The sequence below is a fragment of the Muntiacus reevesi genome, chromosome 10 (genome assembly GCF_963930625.1).
Source record: "Muntiacus reevesi chromosome 10, mMunRee1.1, whole genome shotgun sequence".
In the NCBI taxonomy this organism is placed as follows: Eukaryota; Metazoa; Chordata; class Mammalia; order Artiodactyla; family Cervidae; genus Muntiacus; species Muntiacus reevesi.
The window spans coordinates 15247100-15267551 of record NC_089258.1 but is presented as its reverse complement, the minus strand read 5'-3'; the positions used below and the strand labels follow the sequence as shown (position 1 = coordinate 15267551).

General features: G+C 38.6%; 1 protein-coding gene across 6 annotated transcripts in view; it reads left to right on the top strand.

Moving 5' to 3' along the window:
- The window catches only part of SLC35D2 (solute carrier family 35 member D2), a 53022-nt gene extending 33118 nt beyond the window's left edge, over positions 1-19904 (top strand). For 3 of the 6 annotated variants that reach the window (XM_065947152.1, XM_065947151.1, XM_065947156.1), the window contains 5 exons: positions 1455-1547; positions 6499-6566; positions 16933-17011; positions 18217-18299; positions 19254-19903. In XM_065947152.1, the coding sequence (XP_065803224.1) occupies positions 1455-1547; positions 6499-6566; positions 16933-17011; positions 18217-18299; positions 19254-19356 (426 nt within the window). In that variant the 3' untranslated portion in view covers positions 19357-19903. Of the gene's footprint in view, positions 1-1454; positions 1548-6498; positions 6567-16932; positions 17012-18216; positions 18300-19253 lie in introns of all 6 variants that reach the window. The other 3 variants (XM_065947155.1, XM_065947153.1, XM_065947154.1) reach the window with 3 other exon arrangements.
- The last annotated feature ends 548 nt before the right edge of the window (positions 19905-20452 follow it).

Sequence of the window (20452 nt, the reverse complement as noted above, 5' to 3'; positions counted from 1 at the left end):
TTTTTGGCTTTGTCATCTGACCCCTGAAATAACAAAATAAACTTGTAAAGCGGGCATGTAATTTAATTTACATGTTATGATCTACAGATTACTAATTTCTTTTTAATTATACTGTGCATAGGTTCTTGTTATTCCTTGTCATGCAAAATTTTGGGTGAAAATTAGGTAGGAATGGAAAAACAGGCACTATTTTGGGTGCAAAGAAAGAATGCTACATAGAAAGGGGATTATTTTGAAAGGCAAAGTAAAACTAGAAGGTTTTTACCATCGCCATTAGTGATCAAGTAAAGTCAGGAATATTCTGAAAGCAGCTCTCATTTGAGAGTCTGGAGATGTGGGTTACAGATACAAGTATTGCTGAAAAAAGTGAAAGTGAAGGTCACTCAGTGGTGTCCGACTCTTTATGACCCTATCGATTATAGTCCACCACGCTCTTCTGCTCATGGAATTCTCCAGTCAAGAATACTGGAGTGGGCTGCCATTCCCTTCTCCAGGGGCTCTTCCTGACCCAGGAATCAAACCCATGTCTCCTGCATTGTAGGCAGATTCTTTACCATCTGAGCCACCAGCCTGACTGGCTAATGTGACTGCACTTCTCCAAACCTCAGTTTCCTCCTCTGTGGAGTTAGATGACTGGAATGGATAAATGATCAGGCCCTTCCATGAGGGGCGGGCGGGCAGATGGGCTTTCCTCCCGTGTGGCTGCCCCTGGGTTGGAGCTCCAAACCCTTACCCCCATCCCAGCTGTGCCGGAAGCTCTGGAGGATGGGCCAGGCATATGTTCCTTTGTTCCAAGTTCTTTGTGTTGAGTGAGGATGTTTGCTTTGATGGACAGGCTTATTCCTATGAGCTGTTTTTTATCTGCACTGTATTTTTCTATATTATCATTTATTTTTTAATGGCGGTTTTACAAAACTGGGTTTGTTGCTTTTTGAGAATCACAATATGTCACCCTGTATGGAAAGTGGTGGATGTAGTCTCTTTAATGAAAATTAAATTTATGCATGATTGGAAACAAGATACCTGGTGTTTTAACCCTGCTGTTCCTTAATAGAAGGAGCAGATGTTTTTAAGAAGTTTTGTTTATATTAACATTTTTAATGCTATTGACTTTGTTCCAGACTTCCTATTTTGAATAGCATGCTTTAAAAAAAAAAACAATTAGCATGTTAAAGATTGGTGGAACCTCGGAGTCCATTCAGCTCCATCCATTTTATATCTCATTTTTTGGGTAAAACAAATTTTTTTAAAAAATCACAGTATTCTTGAAATGAAGCATTTTATTTTACAACAGAAATTTGCTGAAAATATTCAAATACAGAACTGGTCAGAATGTGTATTCTAACTCTGCATAAGTACATGGTTGTATAAATAGCTCCAGGCAAATAAATGGCTCCAGGAAATCTGACACTTTATATTTCTAAAATTGAGTGGAGTTTTCTTGGCTTTTGCAGGAGTTAGGGAAATATGGAGTGCTTTTCTACAATGCCTGCTTCATGATTATCCCAACTCTTATCATTAGTGTCTCCACTGGAGACCTTCAACAGGTAAGCTGATGACAGTCATTCATTCTTACTTAGCAGTCTTCACGATTTTAATATTTAACCTGTAGTACTCATTAAAATAAAAAGTATATAAGAAAGTATATAAGAAAGAAGTATCTAAAGGTAACTAAGATTTCCAAGAGCAAGATGTTTGATATCCTCAGTAGTACCTTTGGCACTTTGCTTTCTTTGCATTTGTCTTTAAACCCCGAGTAAGTAGCAGGATGTAGTCAAAAAAGCTCTGGCCTTGAAGCTTTTAGCAACACAACAATAACTAAAATCTGGAGTTTGAATCTTCCTTTCCCCTTTGTTGGTGTGAGGACCCTGGGAAAGTTAATTAACATTGAGGGGGATTTTGATAGTTTAAAAAATGGGTTTACTTATTTCTTACCTTTATTATAGACATTTGGAACCATACACACAAAGTGAAGAATGATTTGATGAGCTCGCATGTATCCATCACACAACTTCAGCATATTTTGGCATTTCACCATTCTTACTTCATCTGTTCTCATCTGCTCTCACTCCCCCTTCTTCCCCTGGAGTATTTTAAAGCTAATCCCAGACGTCATGGCATCTGCCTCTAAATATTCCAGGATCTGGAATTTTGAGAAGGTCTTGTTCTTTTAGTATTTGCCCTGTTCATTTATCTGCTGCATACCTGTCAGAGACAGGTAAATTAGCAGAAGGTTATGAGGTTCAGCTGGGGCATGGGGGTGTCTCTTAGGAAGGGTGAATGTTCACCCCATAACGTCCTCAATGGCCACCTTGAAATGTCCTGGCTCAGAAAGTTGCCAGACAGACCACTTGAAGTTCATGTGAGAAACGAGGTGTGTTGGGCAAAACCCTTGTCCCGTGTGGCCTTCTGGCCTCTCCCACAGATGCCCACTCCACCCCCCGTAGCAGTAGCCAGGCATTAACCCTCATTAATCCTGTTGTTGCTAGGCTGGGGTGGTGTTGACAGCCCCCCACCCCTGCCACCACAGCAGACGTTGACCTGCCTATGACAGCATTTCTGTATTTAGCAGCATGGTTATATGGTGGACAGTGGTTGAGCATCAGTGCCCGTTGTTGCCCGCTGGGGGTTTGAATGACTTCAGAAGTCACTCCTGGGGACTCCTCGGGTGAATATCAGGGCTTCTTGTTCCTTCTCAGAACTATACTTTCTCCCTTTTCTAATTCCTCTCTCAGAATAAGGAAATAGTGGCTGGCTTAGTAGCAATGTCCCCAGGGGTAAACACCCATTTCCATGTGTTTATATTGAAAACTACCAAGAAACACCAGTTTTAATATAGAAGTCTCAGTTTGTGAACCTGGGCCTCACTGTTAATTCAGAATATTGGAAGTTAAAACAAGCACCCCAAGTGTCTTTATTAATAATGAACAAGGGCAGAATATCTAAAAACACAGTACTTATTTTTCAGTTACCATCAATTAAACCAATTTTGTGCCAGCAGCCTTACATAATCAAGGTGAAATTATGAGCCCTCAATGAAGTAGTCTTATTGGCTTGCCTCATTTCATTATTATAAAAATGAGTGTTTCTTTTGAGTCTCTGGAATTTATCTCTTCTGAGATTCTGATGCTTTATAGCTTTTCAGATATATATTTATTTCTAAAATGTAAATCTAGAAACTCTTAGAACACTTGGTTGAAACTAAAAGCTTATTTTGCCATAGAAACAATGTTATGAATGACATAGTGACCAGAAACTGAATTTTAGGTACTTTTTAAAAATAGACTACATGTGTTATGTTAATAATTTATAGCAGCATTTCAATAGGAATATGTATTTCTACATTCAGTTTATTGACTTACAAACTTACAGCACGGCGCTTTCAGAAGTTGCCACCTGCTGTAATTATTATTATGCAGAATTATTGTACTTTCTCATGTAATAATAAAAACAGCTAATAACTACCGAGGAATCATTCTATCAGACATTGTTTGAAACAGTGTACATGAACTATCTCATTACATTCCCACAATAGCCTGAGGAGAAGGTATTACTAATTATCCCCATTTTATATACAAGGAATCTAGGGCACAATATTTAAATAACTTTCCAAGGAAAGTAGGTGATAGATCCAAGAGGCTATCTTGCTCTAGAAACACACCCTCTGCTGTAATCTCAGTTTTTAAATTTGTATATTGAAAGTGTTTGTTTCTTTCCTTCATATATGAAAAAGCATGACCTATCACTGTAGCTTAGAAAGTATAAGAGACCTTAGATTTTCTTCAGCTCCCTCAATTCTAGTGTTCTAGGAGAATATTGTTTTCCTCTTCTGACTTCTCACGCTGGAGTATCTCAGTATTTACCCTGTCTAGCCTCTTCCATTTGATCAGTCTCTTAAGATTTCAAACAGAAGTTTCTATACTTACCTTAGAGCCCAAGCAATGATGGCTATTCTCTGAAATTCCAGATGGATCAGAGCTAAATATATAGATTTATTTAAGCATCTAAGAAAAATTATTATCAGAAAAAAATTTTTTTCTGTAAGAGAAGGCCTCTATACGATGACAAAAATACAAAATTCATTAAGTTAAAAATTTGACTAACTTAAACTTGTTACATGGTAAGAGATGCCAAAAGAGATGAGATACTGTAATCAGTAATTTTAAAAAACTCTGTAGGAAAAATAGTAAGATTTTCATTTCTTTCACTTGATTGTTCTGCCCTGTGTTAACTGAATCATCATGAATTTCTTCCAGTTGGTCCCTTTTAACCATGGCTGAATCCATTTTAGACTGTGAACAAAATATAACAAAGTAGTGAACTTATGTAATCAGGTGTGTTAGTCTGCAATATAAAATTGCATTTTATTACCAAGTTTGGTTTGATTGTATTGAAAGTTGATTGATGCATTTGAGTGAAAGGTTAACTTCTCTTGTTAATGGAAGGAGTACTTTGATGAGTCATTTTTCCCAGTTGACTGGAAGGGTCAGAGATTCTGTTGAGACTCATGTGTGTGACTCACTGTACTCCTGGACCTTGGACTTCCACAGTCAGCAGGTCTGGTAATAGCACCTTGATTCTATTTGTGATTAACAAAGTCAGTAATGCCAGCTCCTCTTGTTAACAAGTTAGGCACCTGGAAAATAATGTGTAAACTTTCTTTAGTTAATCAAATCACTGCAATAAGTTCAAAGTACATTTAGTGTATTGCAGTTGATGAATAGAAATAAATAATAGAACTTTTTTCTGATTTAAGAAAATAATGAAAAATGAAAAAGATTCATACTCCAACATACTTTCATAGAAATAGTATGTTTAAAGCAGGAAGTACTTTATTGTTACTCATTTTAAATTATTTTCTGTTTTTAAATAAGTATCATTCTATGTGATTTTTTTAAAATGCCACCAGCACAGCTTCATCATTATTAAAGGAACAGAATAAAACTAAAATCTATCAGAATTGAAGTTGGCAATGAATCCAAATATTTTTTATGAAAATTACCACATAGCACTCAATGGCTTATGTGGTATCAAGAACATATAGTTTTTATTTACTGTTTTCATAAATACTCCCAGTTCTTTGAGTAGATAAGTGCTTCCTATCTTTGGTTTGAAGTTTGGGGCATATGGTTTTTTCTTATTCCCAATTTTATTTAACTTTTCAGACGCAGTGTTTTCCATGTTTCTGTTTTGATTTGATCTTTTGACAATCTTGACATAACATGTCCTGGATGTTTTCTGACCCTTTGATTGGCTTGGGTCTTGCCAGTAAGACAGATTTATATTTATTATATTTTTTATTTCAAAAGTAAGCGTTAAAAAGAAGTTTTATTATGAAAACTTTCAAACCTATTCAGAAGGAAAGAGAATAGTATGCAGATCCCACGTACCCATCAACCAGGTTTGGTGGTTATCAACATATAATGTGTATTTTTTTCATAAGGAAGGTGGGCAAAGTATTACTCATGAAACAGTGACAGTAAAGTGTGATGAGATTGTACTAGTCAGAGAAGAGAATTCCACTTTAATTGGTTTAAAAATTTGAACTGTAAACTTAAAGAGGATTTAGTGTTAAATCTATAAAGTTACTAAAACTTGGCTTGTAACAAAGTATTGCTAAATAGAAAGTGAATAGAAGTCATATTTAATCATGTTATTCAACACATTCTTAAATATAGTGTTGAGTCACTGTAAAATCATTTTTGGATTCAGGCAAGGGAAAAATCATGAATAAAATACTTCTTTTTATTGTTACCTATCTTTTCAAAAGGGTTAATTTTATTTTCTCACCTAGGGACTAAGAGAAGAAGCTGAGCATTAAACTTCTCTACCAGCTCCTTTACCCCAGTTACTTGATTGGTTTGTCAATAGGAAACAATAGTTTATTTGTTCATGATACTTTTAAGCATTTATAAATTCTTTTTTTTTTTTTCTTGGCTGCTCTTAAGTTTCCTGACCAGGGATGGAACTTGGGCCCCGGCAGTGAGAGTGCTGAGTCCTGGCTACTGGACCATCAGGGAATTCCCCTTCCACCCTTTTCCTTTTGTGCAAATTCTTGAAAATAGTTTGTGAACTTAAAAGTTTTCTTAGTCTTGCCAACATTATTAATTTTATGATAAACTTTCTTTTAAGATTATTAAAAAGTGAACACAACCTTGATTTTATGACTAGAAATTAGTAGAAATTTAAAAATAACCACAGCAATAATAGCTGTCATTTTGTTCTTGCCACCTGCCAGGTTCTAAACAGTTTCATTAAATCCTCACACTGACCTTTGAGGCAGTTTTTAAAATAATAATTCCCATTTTGTGAAATGAGCCTCAGGTTCAGAGAAGAAAAGTAATTTGCCCCATGTCTCACAGCTGATATTACCCAGGAGTTTTGAAACTGTATTTTTCTGTTTGTGAAAGTGGAATTTGTACTAGAGTGTGCAAATTGATAAAACCAGTATTATTACTCTAACCATTAGTATTCTTTGCTTTTTTTTTTTAACAATAGGCTACTGAGTTCAATCAATGGAAGAATGTTCTGTTTATCATACAGTTTCTTCTTTCCTGTTTTTTGGGGTAAGAAGCCATAGATAAGAAGAAGCTTTGGTCTACGGTATCTCTTGATAAGTCAAATCAAAATGTACATTCTCTCTGCTTTGTCAAAATCCCTTAGTCTGTGCTTCTCCAGCTTTTCCTGAGACGTAGCCCTGTAGCTGCCCTGGAGAAGGAAATTGCAACCCACTCCAGTACTCCTGCCTGGAAAATCCCATGGATTAGGGAGCCTGGCAGGCCACAGTCCATGGGGTCACAAACAGCTGGACATGACTGAGCAATTTCACAAAGCCCTGTAGCAGAGGAGTGGATCGGGACCCATGACCTCCAAAATATGATGTTGCCTATTGATTTCTGAAAGTTAGTTTGAAATAAAGTCAGCTCCCCTATCACATTCAAATGTGTTTTTTGCCTTTGTCCCAATATCCCGAGATTCCCAAGATTCTCACCTCACATAAATATGTGGAAATAACCGTTTTCTGTAGTGCTGTACCTGTTATATTCAGGGTGTTTTCTGAGGAGATTTGCTAAGGTCATTGTCCAATAATTTTAGGCTTTTGTTCTTAAAATTTTCCTCAGGTGTATCATTCTGTTGAGGGGCCTTGCAGCTTGCGTCTTTTTATATGTTCCCCAAACTTGAAAATTCCCTTTCATTAATAGATAACACATAATTTAAAAGCTGCAAAAGAATGCACAGGGGAACATAAGCTACCCTCCATTCTTCCCTGCCTTGTGGCGCTCACTGAAGTTTTCCTCTTTAGAAGTTTTGAAGAGACTTCCTCTCCACTGCTTGAAGTCTTTGAAGTATCCTTCCTGGGCTGGGCTCCATGTACACGCAAACACTTGTGTCTTACTCCATGAAAAAGGGTCTTTGAATGACTGTCTTGGAACTACTTATCAAAAGATTATTCCTGTGAAGAAACATGCATTTCCCCTTATTATTATTATTTTTTTGATTACTAGTACTACAATTTTCATTGTTGTGTAGATGGACTGAGACAACTCATGATCTCTTTGATCAACACTCTTCAATTCTTAAACTCGATCTTACTTGCAGTAATGTAGTCTCATGCAGTAAAAGTGTTTATGTATATTTTCCAGCTCAGTAATTCTTTCTTTAGCTGTGTCTGATGTAATGTTTAGCCTATTTCTTGGAGTTTTAAAAAAAATTTATAGTTTATTGAGGTATAGTTGATGTGCAATAACATATAATGGCAACCCACTCCTGTATTCTTGCCAAGAGAATCCCACGGACAGAGAAGCCTGGTGGGCAATATGGTCCATGAGGTCGCAAAGAGTCAGACATGACTTAGTGACTAAACAACAGCAATTATATGTGTTTCAGGTACACAGCATAGTGATTCACGGTTTTTAAAGGTTATAGTCCTCCATTTATAGATATTATGAAGTATTGGATATATTCCCTGTGTTGTACTATACATCCTTATAGATTATTTTATACATAGCAGCTTGTACATCTTAATCCCCTATTCCTTTCTCGCTCCTCCCCACTGGAGTTTTTGATTTTAACAATTTTATTTGTAAAAGTTCCACAGTTTTTTTTTTTTTTTAATTTAATCTGTTCATTCATGACATTCTTTTGTTGGTTATCTTTGTGACTGTATCTTTTATTTCTTTAAATATTACACACATAGCTATTCTGTATCTGATGAGTCCAATATCTGCAGTTATTGAGAATCTAAATATATAGGTTGTTGACTCAATATGTGTTTGTGAATGTCATTATGATTTGTTTTCTTGGGTATTTGGTGACCTGTGATTTGTAAGCATATGATTCAGTCTTAATCATTAAGATTCATCTTAATTAATCACAATTTTGTGGACCAAAATTAGGAATTTGAGAAACTTTCTTGAATGGACAGATTGTTTTTAGTCTTGCTGGTAGCCAGGGGTGCTCCTGACTTGGACCGCTCAGGCCTTTTTGAGGGTCTGGGCTAGTGGGCTAGCGTCTCTTCTCATTTGAGGTTTGGCCCAGGGCTCAAGCCCAGAGAGTGTTGTTTTGCAGTGGCCTCTGCCCTGATGTACTCTGATCCTGTACCCAGCTTCTCCTGTTTTCAAAGGAGGGATTTTGGGCAACCTCTTGTGCCTCTTTCAAAACCAGTATTCTCTCAAATAATGTGTTCTTTCCAAGCATTGATTGTTTGGCAGTGGTGAGTACTAAGTGCTCCCAGTACTTAGGCAGCCATTGTTGAATGCCTAACCATAGTAAGATATTTATATCCCAGTTGCTTACTGAGAACAAATAATTTTGGAAAAAATCTACTAGCCTGTGTTTGTGAGTTACTCTTTGTCAATTACCTTCCCCCCATTCCAAATAATAAAAAATTGAGCTCATATCACACAAACTCTGACTGGTACCTTTCCTTCCCTAAGCCTTTGTTCACCTATATGTAAACAGTAGAGTCGAATTTTAGTTTTGTCTAATGTCATTAGAAACTTGATAAGATACTGCTTTTTTTTTTTTTCACTTGCACTTTACTGTGTAGCCATTACATTCAGAAAATCAAGAAACAAACCCTTTGATGTCAACTATCTGCAGTGAGAGGTGGGGTAGGCAGTGCCTGGATGTGAGTTGGCAACTTCTGGGACTTCTTTGTCAGAATCTTGACCCCATCTGTCTACAACTCTATACATTTTTTTCCCCAGTTAATAGTGTGCTTCCTAGAAAACAAAGACGCTCTTGATAAATATTCTTAATTATTATTTTATCAGTAGTCATTTTGCAAGTAAAATCTCATAAGGCCATTGTAATTAGAAATAATCAGTAAGTGATAAAAACAATATTTCAGATTCTACAACTTTAAAGATGAAAATTAGGTAAGTCTCAGTTTTTTGGAGAAGGAAATGGTGACCCACTGCAGTATTCTTGCCTGGGAAAGCCAATGGACAGAGGAGCCTGGCAGGCTACAGTCCATGGGGTTGAAAAAGAGTCAGACACGATTTGGTGACTAAGCAACAGTTTTTAAAGGGGGTCTTTTGAGGACATCAATCTAACAGTTTGATGCCTCTTCTCTGGAATCAGATGGCCTGGATTTGAATCCTGGCTTTGCTGCTTTTTAGTTCTGAGTCTGTGGACTAATTATTTACTCTCTTTGAACCTGATGTTTCCCAGTTGTATGACTACTACCGAGTTTTCCAAATTTGCTGGCATATTGAGTGCAGCACTTTAACAGCATCATCTTTTAGAATTGTAAATAACTCAGCTGGAATTCCATCACCTTCATTGGCTTTGTTCATAGTAATGCTTCCTAAGGCCCACTTGAGTTCACACTCCAGGATGTTGGATCTAGGTGAGTGACCACACCATCATGGTTATGCAGGTCATTAGGACCTTTTTGTACAGTTCTTCTGTGTATCTTGCCACCTCTTCTTAATCTCTTCTGCTTCTGTTAGGTCCATACCAGTTCTGTCCTGTATTTTGCACATCTTTGCATCAACCCCCTATTTTCTTGAAAGATCTCTAGTCTTTTCCATTCTATTTTTTCCATCTATTTCTTTGCATTGTTCACTTGTAAAGTCTTTCTCCTTGCTATTCTTTGGAATTCTGTATTCAGCTGGGTATATCTGTCCATTTCTCCTTTCCCTTTCACTTTTCTTCTTTTCCCGGCTATTTGTAAGATCTCTTCAGACAGCCAATTTGCTTTATTGCATTTCTTTTTCTTGGGGATGGTTTTGGTCACTGTCTCCTATACAATATTATGAACCTCCATCCATAGTTCTTCAGGTACTCTATCAGATCTAATCAAACCACTAGGCAATTCAGGTGTGACCTAAATCAAATCACTTATGATTCAGTTCAGTTCAGTTGCTCAGTCATGTCCGACTCTTTGCAAGCCCATGAACTGCAGCACACCAGGCCTCCCTGTCCATCACCAACTCCCAAAGTCTACCCAAACCCATGTCCGTTGAGTTGATGATACCATCCAACCATCTCATCCTCTGTTGTCCCCTTCTCCTCCTGCCCTCAATCTTTCCCAGCATTAGGGTCTTTTCAAATGAGTCAGCTCTTCGTATCAGGTGGTCAAAGTGTTGAAGTTTCAGCTTCAACATCAGTCCTACCAATGAACACCCAGAACTGATCTCCTTTAGGATGGACTGGTTGGATCTCCTTGTAGTTCAAGGGACTCTCAAGAGTCTTCTCCAACACCACAGTTCAACACCTGACCACTGGAAAAACCATAGCCTTGACTAGATGGACCTTTGTTGACAAAGTAATGTCTCTGCTTTTTAATATGCTATCTAGGTTGGTCATAACTTTCCTTCCAAGGAGTAAGCATCTTTTAATTTTATGGTTGCAATCACCATCTGCAGTGATTTTGGAGCCCAGAAAAATAAAGTCAGTCACTGTTTCCACTGTTTCCCCATCTATTTGCCATGAAGTTATGGGACTGGATGCCATGATCTTAGTTTTCTGAATGTTGAGCTTTAAGCCAACTTTTTCACTCTCCTCTTTCACTTTCATCAAGAGGCTCTTTAGTTCTTCAGTTTCTGCCATAAGGGTGGCGTCATCTGCATTTCTGAGGTTATTGATATTTCTCCCGGCAATCTTGATTCCAGCTTATGCTTCTTCCAGCCCAGCATTTCTCATGATGTACTCTGTATATAAGTTAAATAAGCAAGGTGACAATATACAGCCTTGACAGACTCCTTTTCCTATTTGGAACCAGTCGTTTGTTGTTCCATGTCCAGTTTTAACTGTTGCTTCTGACCTGTATACAGGTTTCTCAAGAGGCAGGTCAGGTGGTCTGGTATTCCCATCTCTTTCAGAATTTTCCACAGCTTATTGTGATCCACATAGTCAAAGACTCTGGCATAGTCAATAAAGCAGAAATAGATGTTTTTCTGGAACTCTCTCTTTTTCGATGTTCCAGCCGATGTTGGCAATTTGATCTCTGCTTCCTCTGCCTTTTTATTATTTCTTCTATTATGTCTACTTCATCTTCAGTCATCAAGTTTTAAGTCTGAAACTGCTTTAGAAGAAAACTTCTATTTTGTCATGGTGCATTTTTCAGAATGCCGCTTTCTTATACTTTCTCACTCAGAGGACACTATGAACAGATCATTTGCTTCTTGGCAGTAATACAAACCATTGTAAGCTTCTGAGCACATCCTTGGTTTTCAGAGCAGCTGGGACTGGGCTCAGACTGTCCCTTCGCTTTGGTTCAAGCTCAAGGAGCCACAGGATTAATGTGTGCGCGTTCCAACCCTTGACTCCAGAGAACTCTGTCAGTTTCTTTCTTATTTTCACTGCTTTCAAGTTTGTGTTTCCAACTTGCTTTTTCTGACCACCAAACCTCTATCCAGAGTTGAAAATGTAATTTAAAAACTCTAACACTTTGAAAATGTACATTAAGAAGCCAACAGATTGGTGAAAAGGGCAGATTTTTCTTTTGAGCTATGGTTAAGGATTCAACTCTAAGGAATGCTATTTGTAATCAAGAATTTGTAAATAAAGCTTATGATGAAGTGAAATTGCATCAGGCAGGTAAACCGGATTGTGGCAGCCATGATAATTTAACACAGGCAAAGGTAAAATAAGACTGAAATTTAAGTAGACAAACTAGATTTTAAAAAGCTAGCTCTGCTAGTCTTTTTAATCTTGCCCAGAAGTGACAGGTTCCGGTTCGTTCACACCAGCAGCTGGCACCAGCCCCAAGGCCCTGGAGGCAATTATTTTATTCTGTTTCTGCCCCAGTAGCAGCCTCTCTGATGGACTTCCTTGGTGGCTGAGTCAGTAAAGGCCTGAATGTCCCTGTGTCCGCCTGCAACACAGGAGACACAGGTTTGATCCCTGGTTTGGGAAGATCCCCTGGAGGAGGGCATGCCAACCCACTCCAGTATTCTTGCCTGGAGAATCTCATGGACAGAGGAGCCTGGCAGGCTACAGTCCACAGGCTCGCAAAGAGCCGGAAACGACTGAAGCAACCGAGCATGCACACAGCAGCCTCTTTGATCTCACTGAAGCAGTAATATGTTCCTTAATAGAAATACAAGTGTATCTGTTTTCCCTGCTCACAGTATAAAAAATGTTCTATTCTTTGAAACTTCCCCGATACTGCCAAGATGTAGGGTCCAAGACAAGATGATTCTGCTGATTGCTTGGGCACTGGAGTGACAGAACCTTCAAAGAGTTTAGATATCCCCATCATTGCCCAACAAACCACATCCTAGTGTGAACTCAGGCTCCGGGAAAATGGGCCATATTTATCCCATGACTTTGGCTTCCCTGGCACACCACTGAGGTCTGGGGTAACAGTGAGTTCTTACTAGAGTTGGGCCAGATGAGAGTACTTGAAGTTCTTTGAAATCTGGAATGAGAGAGTGATGTGCTTGGGTATCATTGTGATTGGTGGAAGGAGTGTGGAAGTGGCCTTTTATTACTTGATCATTCGTGTTGAATTTCTATATATACTTGTACGTGGAATAGTAATCAACAACAAGATGTAAACAAGGCCATTTAGGTTCTGCTTGTGGCTGCCAGGAGGGTGCCATCCAACTTTGGGTTAGTCAGTTATTTTTTGTGTTATTTTTCAGAAACAGGAAGAAACTTTTGAGCAGGGGTTCTGGTCCAGGGGTTTCCACATGAGCACCTCCATCCCTTGGGGCCCTATAAACACCAGCTGGTATCTGTTGTCTGAATAAATGTATCTTGTATATGTGCCATCGTTTTTCAGATGTACACAGATGATGTCTTATTTTTAAAAGTATGGAATGGCAGAAAGCTACTGAGAATTCAGCAGTGCTTTTAAATGTCTTTTCATTTTATTAATTCATAGATGCTAAAATCAAAACTATCATGTGAAGATTGATATTTTTGGTGTTAAAAGTGGTTTCCTTTGCACTGAGTTAATGGAGGGTCTTTTAGTTCAGAATCTTGGTCTTAGCCAAAGGACTGTAAGGTCCTTTGCATATAGAAAACTATTATATTTCTTAGAAAATTTTAATATACTCCTTTGGGCCTAGTCATTTTATATAATAGTTACTCTCTCTGCCAACATCTGTTGGATCATAGAAAAAGCAAGAGACTTCTAGAAAAACATCTGCTTCATTGACTATCCTAAAGCCTTTCACTGTGTTGATCACAACAAACTGTGGAAAACTCATAAAGAGATGGGAATACCAGACCACCTTATCTGTCTCCTGAGAAACCTGTATGCAAGTTAAGAAGGAACAGTTATAATTGGACATGGAACAACAGACTGGTTCCAAACGGGGAAAGGGGTACATCAAGGTTGAATATTGTCACCCTGCTCATCTAACTTCTATGCAGAGTACATCATGTGAAATGCTGGGTTGCATGAATCAGAAGTGGGAATCAAGATTGCTGGGAGAAAGATAAAAAACCTCAGATATGCAGATGATACTACTTTAATGGCAGAAAGCGAAGAGGAACTAAAGAGCCTCTTGATGAAGGTGAAAGAGGAGAGTGAAAAGCTGGCTTAAAACTCAACATTCACAAAACTAGGATCATGGCATCTGGTCCCATCACTTCATGGCAAATAGATGGGGGAAACAATGGAAACTGAGACAGTCTTTGTTTCCTTGGGCTCCAAAATCACTGTGGATGGTGACTGCAGCCATGAAAGAAAAGCTATGCTCCTTGGAAGAAAAGCTATGACAAACCTAGACAGTGTATTAGAAAGCAGAGACATCAGTTTGGTGACAAAGGTCTGTCTAGTCAAAGCTATGGTTTTTCCAGTAGTCACATATGGATGTGAGAGTTGGACCATAAAGAAGGCTGAGTGCCGAAGAACTGATGCTTTTGAACTGTGATGCTGGAGAACTCTTCAGAGTCCCTTGAGTGCAAGGAGATCAAACTCGTCAATCCTAGAGGAAATAAACCCTGAATATTCACTGGAAGGATTGATGCTGAGGCTGAAGCCCCATTACTTTGGCCAGCAGATATGAAGCTAGAAAAAGACCCTGATACTGGGAAAGATTGAGGGCAGGAGGAGAAGGGGGCGACAGAGGATGAGATGGTTGGATGGCATCACCGACTCAATGGACATGAATTTGAGTAAACTTCGGGAGATAGTGAAAGACAGGGAAGCCTGGCGTGCTGCAGTCCTCGGGGTCACAAGGAGTCGGGCAGGACTTAGCAACTGAACAACAACAACAAAAGAAATGCAGCCTGTCTGTCTGCAGAAAGTGGGCTGTTCCTGTATCAGACGCCATCTGGCACTTAGGAGAACTGCTGCTAATTCGGATTTCCCCAGGAGGCTGGAGACAGGGACTCCTCCCCTCACTCAGGCCAGCTGGTGGGTGAGTGTCCTAGTGGCCCACATTCATGGTAGATGGATATTGGCCAAGGTGGTTTCACTAAAATTTGGAATGAAGAAAACATTGCACGTTTGAAATCCTGGATTAGGAAATTTTAAGCAAAACTGGAACATAAAGAACATCCATGGTTGTCTTGGGTATAATGCTGCACTCCAGTTTAGGAAGCCTGCAGGAAGCTTTTCTGTGTTCTGGAAACTGGGTTGGGCCCCTCCCAGGAGTTGTGATTTCTGTTATTTTATTAGACTCTTAGCTCCTCCAGGGCAGATGCTGTGGCTCATATGCTTTTACTACCCAGGCCCAGAAAAGCAGGCAACAAACAACATCAGGTTGATTTTTTAAATCTTTTTATTATGCATGCTTTGGGTTATTTATAGCTGCCTGGGACTAAAATTAATGTTGAATTTATTAAAACTGTAAAAAAAAAAAAAAACCTTGGATTTTCTTAGGCCAATTTATAAATACTCTTGCTTTATTTATAAAATTAGTAATTTTTGTATTAATATAAGAATACTTTCATTATTTGGTTAATGGTTTAAGTCAAGTGGTTGAAATCTCCTAAACAGCTTACTGTAAATCAGTCTCATAACTTAGTGAATTAAAAAAAAATTAAACATCTTAAATGTGATTTACAAATGTAATTTACCTGATTTTTTTCTAACAATTCCAAGGTCATAAGACCCTAGAGAAGCTGATGGGCCAGGTTGTTTTAAAACCTAGAAACTCTTTGAAATCTAGGAAACCAAACTTGGCAATGTGGTAAATCACCTTCTCTTAAACATCAGAATACTGTGTGTAGACTTAGATTTTTGTATTCTTTTCAAGTGAAAATTGGCAATTTAACATAGATTTCAGTTTTCAGATACAGACAACAAAAGTCAAGATGTTAGATTCTCTCACTTGTCAAATTGTTGTAATTACCTTAATAACAAAGACATACATTATTCTGAAGATTACAAAATTTATTTGTAATTGAGTTTATTCCTTAACTTAGTATAAAAACTTGATGTATATTATCTCTAATATTTTTTCTCTGTCATCCTTGGTAATGAACATATTCAGGCTAAAAACAGTTATTGTGTTGCATATTAGTGATCTAGATTCTGTTGTTAGCAATCAGAAATTTGGACCTGGACCTGAAACTAGTAGGTACATTGCCCCAGAGGGAGTCTCCCTAATGCCTGGGGCCTGAGCCCTTCCTTAGAGTACAGTTTCCAAGCTAGGATTTAGCTTTAAAATCCAACACATCTTATGTCCTCTGTATCTTTCCAGTTTCATTCTCAACCAGTTTTAATGGTAACCTCTTTCAACATTTAATCGTCTGATTCCAGTGGATGAAATTTTGCACCCTACTTAGGTTACACCTAATTTTCTTTACTACTTGAATGAAATGAATGTATTTCTTTACTTTTGATTGGATTCTTCTTTCTTTTCTGTGTATGTGTATATATATTTTCTTCTCTGATGCCTGGTCATGATTCCATAGTCATTTTGTTGACCAGTGTTAGACATACTGGTCAATGCTGAATACCTGTTGAATTAACTTTGGTAGTAGGGTACAGGAGTATTATAGGCATATGGAACCCATTATTTAAATCTTCTTAGTCCAAAGCTAGCAATCGTTCAGCAGCTTTCTCTGCTAACACTAGTGTTTCTCAGAACTAGCTGCACGTTAGAATCATCCGCAGATCTTTGATATGGCACATGTCTGGGGTCCCACCTCAAACCAGACGAAGGAGACTGTCAGGCATCATGGTGTTACAAGTGCATCAGGTGATTCTGATCCGCAGAGAGGATTGAAAGCTGTTAAGTGAAACAGTTCAGATCATTTAAAAAATCTTATTGTCTTTACGCCCCTTTTGTGGAAACACTGACGGGAAATGCACAGATAAAATGAAAAGGACACGTAAGGTAGAAAGTTTGGCTAATGCACGACTAGACCATTTTCCTGTAAAAAGTTGAAGTTAGTAAGGAGATGTTTTAAGATGTAGGCTTTAAAATCTTCATCGTGTTTTTCTTTTTTATTTGTTTAAAACAGCTGTGTTTAAATGCTTGCTGACTCTTCGCTCAGGTGTCTGCTTCCTTGCCGCAGGTTTCTGTTGATGTACTCCACAGTTTTGTGCAGCTATTACAATTCAGCCCTGACGACGGCAGTGGTTGGAGCCATCAAGGTAAGTGGTTGAAGCCTTGAAATACACACCCGAATTGGGGAATTGACTATTTAATTTTATTGTTGTTATTATCCGTGGTAGGTGGTTGGAGCCATCAAGGTAAGTGGTTGAAGCCTTGAAATACACACCAGAATTGGGGAATTGACTGTTTAATTTTATTGTTGTTATTATCCGTGGTACAGTAAGAATGGAGGCTTGTGATATTTTCAGCTATGTCTGGGTAATCCCTTCTTACGTTTTCTAATCTTTTAATCCACAAGACAGAGGGAAGACCTGCTAATTTATAGGTTGTTGTTCTGTTACTCAGGTGTGTCCGACTCTTTGCAACACCATGGACTACAGCACGCCAGGCTTCCCTGTCCTTCACTATCTCCTGGAGTTTGCTCAAACTCATGTCCATTGAGTTGATGATGCTATCCAACCATCTCATCCTCAGTAACTTTTAAATTGGGGATGGAAAGAAGGGATGGTCTGGGAAAACCAAGTAAAATAGCTGAAAAAATTACAAATTTCTGCGACAAGATACAGTGTGATCTGCATTTTGATTTTCTGGGAAAATATTGCTGACTAAGGGGATCCTTATAAAGAACTGTTTTCAGTCTAGATCTGTATAAGGTGATTAGCTCTGGGATTGGTGTATATGCTGTGTGTGTGTATACAGCATTTGAGTACACACACTAATGAATTGGAGGGTGAGGCATTCTAAATTCCGTTCTGCAGTTGCTTTGTGTTTCTATTCACATGAGCTTCTATGACGAAAGAGTGCTTCATCGGTAGACTTATCTCTTGGCTACCCAAAAACCATTGACAATATACTGGACAGAGCACTGCTTAGAATTTGTCAGCTGTCTTAATCAGTTTATGTTTAGGACTAATATGATTAAAATTTCCCACCCAGTGATGATAAAGAGATGAGATCTGAAAAGCTGATTACAACCTAACTCTTACATCTTTTTCCTGGTATAGTATGTGGAAGAAGGTATGGATGATGCAGTTCTGTGATTATAGTGCTATAGTTGACTTCATTGTCTTTATAAAGCCATATGTTATAGTTTTTATTCACATATTCAATATTCCATGAATCCCTACTATATGCAAATCCTTTTGAAAAGTAACTAAAATATTTTGTCTCAGATTTCACCATATGTATGTATCTTCCCCCCAAATCCTTTACTTCTAAGATCACTAATGCTCTCTTTTTGCAGAATGTATCCGTGGCCTACATTGGAATGTTAGTAGGTGGAGACTACATTTTCTCTGTGTTAAACTTTGTAGGGTTAAATATTTGGTAAGTGGGATTTTTAAATGAGTTCATCTTAGTAACATGAATTTTAAAAGCCTGATTAATATGTTATAAGTGAAAGAGCAGGAGGTATTTTGATGTTACAATTCCTAGGATAAATTTTACTTGAAATATTCAGTTCATCTTTTTTTATGGCATACTTGCTCATGTGGTTAATGGGGATGTATGTAGTGAAAATTCAGAGTCGAGATCTGAATTTAATTCATGTGTCCTCCTCACAGGAAAGACCCTACATTGCGGTCTTCCTTTTGTGAATGGGCCTCACTAAATCTGTGCTCCATCAGAGCACATGTGTTAAAGATGTTGGGAGGAGTGACTAAGATACTTTCGAAAGGCGTTTTGGGGTCTCAGAGGTAGGACACCATTTTAGGATAATAGTATATCGTTTATTCCAATAATAAGTGAAAGTGAAGTTGCTCAGTTGTGTCCGACTCTTTGCGACCCTATGGACTGTAGCCCACCAGGTTCCTCCATCCATGGAATTTTCTAGGCAAGAGTACTGGAGTGGGTTGCCATTTCCTTCTGCAGGGGATCTTCCCAACCCAGGAATCGAACCTGGGTCTCCTGCATTGTGGGTAGGCGCTTTACCGTCTGAGCCACCAGGGAATCTCCATTCCAATAATAACCAGGTGCTTATTTTTCTCCAAGTTTATGTATTAGATTTGACCTGCTCTTTTTCTGCTGCCAAAGATTTGTAAATAAGAGGGCTAATTCTCATCAATTAATCCACATATTTGAGGAAGTAAAACAGGGGGTTCGATAATTTCCTTCACATTCGGCTGACTGCATTATAAATCAACTATACTTCAACAAAATTTGAAAAAAGAAATAAGTAGCCAAAGTATAAAAAAAATTAGGCTGATTATATTTATCAAGAGTGTAACTGTTGATGGTACCACCTAGGGAATTTATTTTTACTGTTTTTTTTTCTTCTTTCAGCATGGCAGGAGGCTTGAGATATTCCTTCTTAACTCTAGGCAGCCAATTAAAACCTAAACAACCTGTGGATGAAGAAAACATCTCTCAAGATTTGAAGGTCTAGAACCTGGGGCACAATTGCAGACTGGCTTGCAGACTGGGAAGCGGGGAATATTCCCAGCTGTTTTGGCTGTGGCACTCGCCCGTCTGGTTAAGGCACAACAGGAATGTCTGCAAAATGCAAAGCGAATCTACCTCATGTGCTGCACAAGGAGCCGTCATCTACCCTGAGAAACGTACCCGGGCAAAGCCTTACCAGCTGAAAGTGAATCTTTTCAAACAATTGGTGAAGGGATCATTTCCAAGGCACTTGCGGGGCCCACACACCTATGTGCCCTCCCAGGTATCCAGAGTGCTTCAGAGGCAGTAAAAGGCCGATGCTGTTGAGGGTGTTTCTCAGCACCTTGGCCTTAATTTCAAAGGTCCCAGCCAAAGCAAAGTGCCAGTGAGAACATATTTTTGGTTTAAGCAGACATGTCTTCATTTTAGTAAAGTCAACCACTTAACTGCCAGTAAAGTTGTTAGCTTTGATTCGATCTTATATGTTGGTATCTTCACAATCATCAAAGTAAAATAAAAAATAATTTATATGCATGCCTCATGCTGGTATGTTATTGTAGGCAGGCAGTAAACAGTAAGTCATTTTATTCAGGCTGCCTTGAAGGGTAATGAATGACTCATGTTGGGAAAAATTACAAAATAACTCAATGGAAAAAACAATACTCAGGATGCTCTGTCAACATTTAAGTAGGTTATATTTCTCTCCTCTTCTTCTTCCAGGTTTGTTCAGGGGACTCTGAAATTCAGATCATGTCAATTTTAACCAAGGTATATTTTTTTTCCTGGGCTTGCCCGACTTCCCAGACCAATGGTATGTGGGAAGGAACCTAGGATTGAATGACAGCTCTTATCATCTCCTCCCAGGTGTCTCAGTAGTAAAGAATTCACCTGCCAAGCAGGAGGCACAGGAGATGTGGGTTCGATCCCTGGGTTAGGAGGATCGTCTGAGGAGGAAATGGCAACCCACTCCAGTGTTTCTGCCTGTGAAATCGCATGGACAGAGGAGCCTGGTGGGCTGCAGCCCCTTGGGTTGCAGAGTCTGACATGAGTGAGCATGCATGCACAGCACGGCACCATTTAGCAATGGACCGTCCTCACAG